The following is a 2,269-nucleotide window of genomic DNA, read 5'->3' as shown; positions in this document are numbered from 1 at the left end:
ATCCAGGGGTGAAGCTAGACAGTATTTTTCCAGATTTTAAGGGCACATCCCCCCAAACGAGCACACCACCCCACAGTGGGCGCCGCTAGGCGCGGAAGCACATGGCGGGTGGTCTGGGGGCCCCCCCCAGGAAATTTCAAAATTTCAAGGGTCCCTGGCCACAAAAATGAGCACCATTTGAGCACACATTTAGTCAAGCAGCAATAGCTAAAAACCATAATTGTGGAATTTTATTTCTGCTTCATTTTGCCTGTGCTTTGCATACCAGCAATTAATGCAGAATGATTCAAGCACTTCCCTTACTATATCAAAGCTAGTTTTGTTACCATGTAAAATTTTGATTTCCTTCAAGTCCTGTCAATGAATCAGAAGAAAAAGAAAACAAATAAAGAATATAGCCAATTTCCATCAAATTGTTTTCTGTATTTTTTAGCGCAAAATTTTAGAGGGCACTTTGAAATCTAGACCGTATTTCCCAATACGGCAAATACGGTCTGAATCCGCCCCTGGATTTTACACAAAGATCTTCCTCTGCATGATAAATGCAGGGTTTCTTATACATAAGAGGCACAGTGGTGCACCACCGTTGTCAAATTTAACATCGCTGTTGTGAAAATGTTCCAGGGTGCCTCAAATCCAGTCTAAGACATTCAAATTTTTTAAATTTTGCTGGTGGAGACCTCGCCAGAACCCCCCCCCCAGCAATAGGGGGAGTTCCCCCTCTCCCCCTCTCCCCCCGAGTCCACCTGCAGCGTCCGCTTGCGTGCCTACGAATAAACTTTGAATCCATCATGCTCGTTATTTTCCCACAAAACTGCCCATTACCTTTTTTGTCTAATTTTCTCTCAGAAGAAACCCTGTAAATGCGTGAAAAGCACACCTGTGGTGTAGAGTAAGCATTAAGCACGCACCTGGATGCCTCGCTGGAAGCGCCGGGCCTTCGAGGACTCGCCGAGTGCCTTCGCGTGTCCTGCCGCCTCCGTGTACATGTGCAGACGCTGCGTGAGCAACGTCATGATGTCGGTGGCACCGGAAGCAGCGTCTTCCGCGTCGGGAGAGTTCCTGCGAATGCGAGACATGGACGTCGGGATGAGGCGAAACTGTGGAAGGTCGCCGCAGCTAGAATGCCTCTTTATTCGCAACTTGTGGAATCAGGCAGACCCGTGTGGGTAACCAAAAAATTGACAAGATCTGTGGATCTTTTTCTAGTCATATGATATATATATTATTGCAAGGCTACATTATGTCTAATTGTAAGATCCAAAGACCTCTGCCAGTAGGTAACATTCAAGTAATGATGTAAAAAAAATGGATTGCTTTCAATACAGCAACAACAGCGCATTTACATGCCGGCACGCAAATGACGCTGGTTTTAGCTCGACCCACCTGCCTGCAGCGGTTCGCTGAGGCGGAGCTGGAGCAGGTGGCGCCACCAGTGATCCTGCAGTGGGTATAGATGGCGCCGGTCGCAATCCTGCAGTGGGTATAGGTGGCGCCGGTCGCGATCCTGCAGTAGGTATAGGTGGCGCCGGCCGTGCTCCAGCAGCATGCTGTTGGGTCAATCGTGGCTGGATAGGTGGCGCTATGGGTGCGGGCATCGCCTCAGCTTCCAAGGATGCAAGTTCCGCCTGCAGAGAGATTTAACGAGATGTCCAACGTGTCCTTGATTAATCAACCTATGTGCCCGAGCAAGAGGGCCGCACCCACTTCGATATTGCTGCTATATCAGTCAAGTGAGCCTAGTTTGTACATGTTTTTTTCCTAACCAAGCACACAGACATACACGTGGACAACGCGCACGCGGACATACACGTGGACAACGTGCACACAGACATACACGTGGACAACGCGCACACAGACATACACGTGGACAACGTGCACACAGACATACACGTGGACAACGCGCACACAGACATACACGTGGACAACGCGCACACAGACATACACGTGGACAACGTGCACACAGACATACACGTGGACAACGCGCACGCGGACATATCTACCAGAAGCATTAAATTATGAATATCATCAAGAGCTTATGTGATACATGTATGTATTAACATGTATGTATTAACATGTATGTATTAACATGTATGTATTAACATGTATGTATTAACATGTATGTATTAACATGCATGTATTAACATGCATGTATTAACATGCATGTATTAACATGTATGTATTAACATGTATGTATTAACATGTATGTATTAACATGTATGTATTAACATGTATGTATTAACATGTATGTATTAACATGTATGTATTA

General features: G+C 46.3%; 1 protein-coding gene across 1 annotated transcript in view; it reads right to left on the bottom strand.

Annotated features, from left to right (window-relative positions):
• LOC106809854 (coiled-coil and C2 domain-containing protein 1-like) overlaps positions 1-2,269 on the bottom strand; it is a 26,487-nt gene that overhangs the window by 18,734 nt on the left and 5,484 nt on the right. The window contains exons 4-5 of the mRNA XM_014813083.1: positions 1,387-1,628; positions 912-1,062 (exon numbers count right to left, since the gene is read on the bottom strand). Of these exons, the coding sequence (XP_014668569.1) occupies positions 912-1,062; positions 1,387-1,628 (393 nt within the window). The remainder of the gene's footprint in view (positions 1-911; positions 1,063-1,386; positions 1,629-2,269) is intronic.

This window comes from Priapulus caudatus, unplaced genomic scaffold (genome assembly GCF_000485595.1).
Source record: "Priapulus caudatus unplaced genomic scaffold, Priapulus_caudatus-5.0.1 Scaffold391, whole genome shotgun sequence".
In the NCBI taxonomy this organism is placed as follows: Eukaryota; Metazoa; Priapulida; class Priapulimorpha; order Priapulimorphida; family Priapulidae; genus Priapulus; species Priapulus caudatus.
Note: the sequence above shows the minus strand (reverse complement) of the source record. Positions and strands in the feature narration are given on the sequence as shown.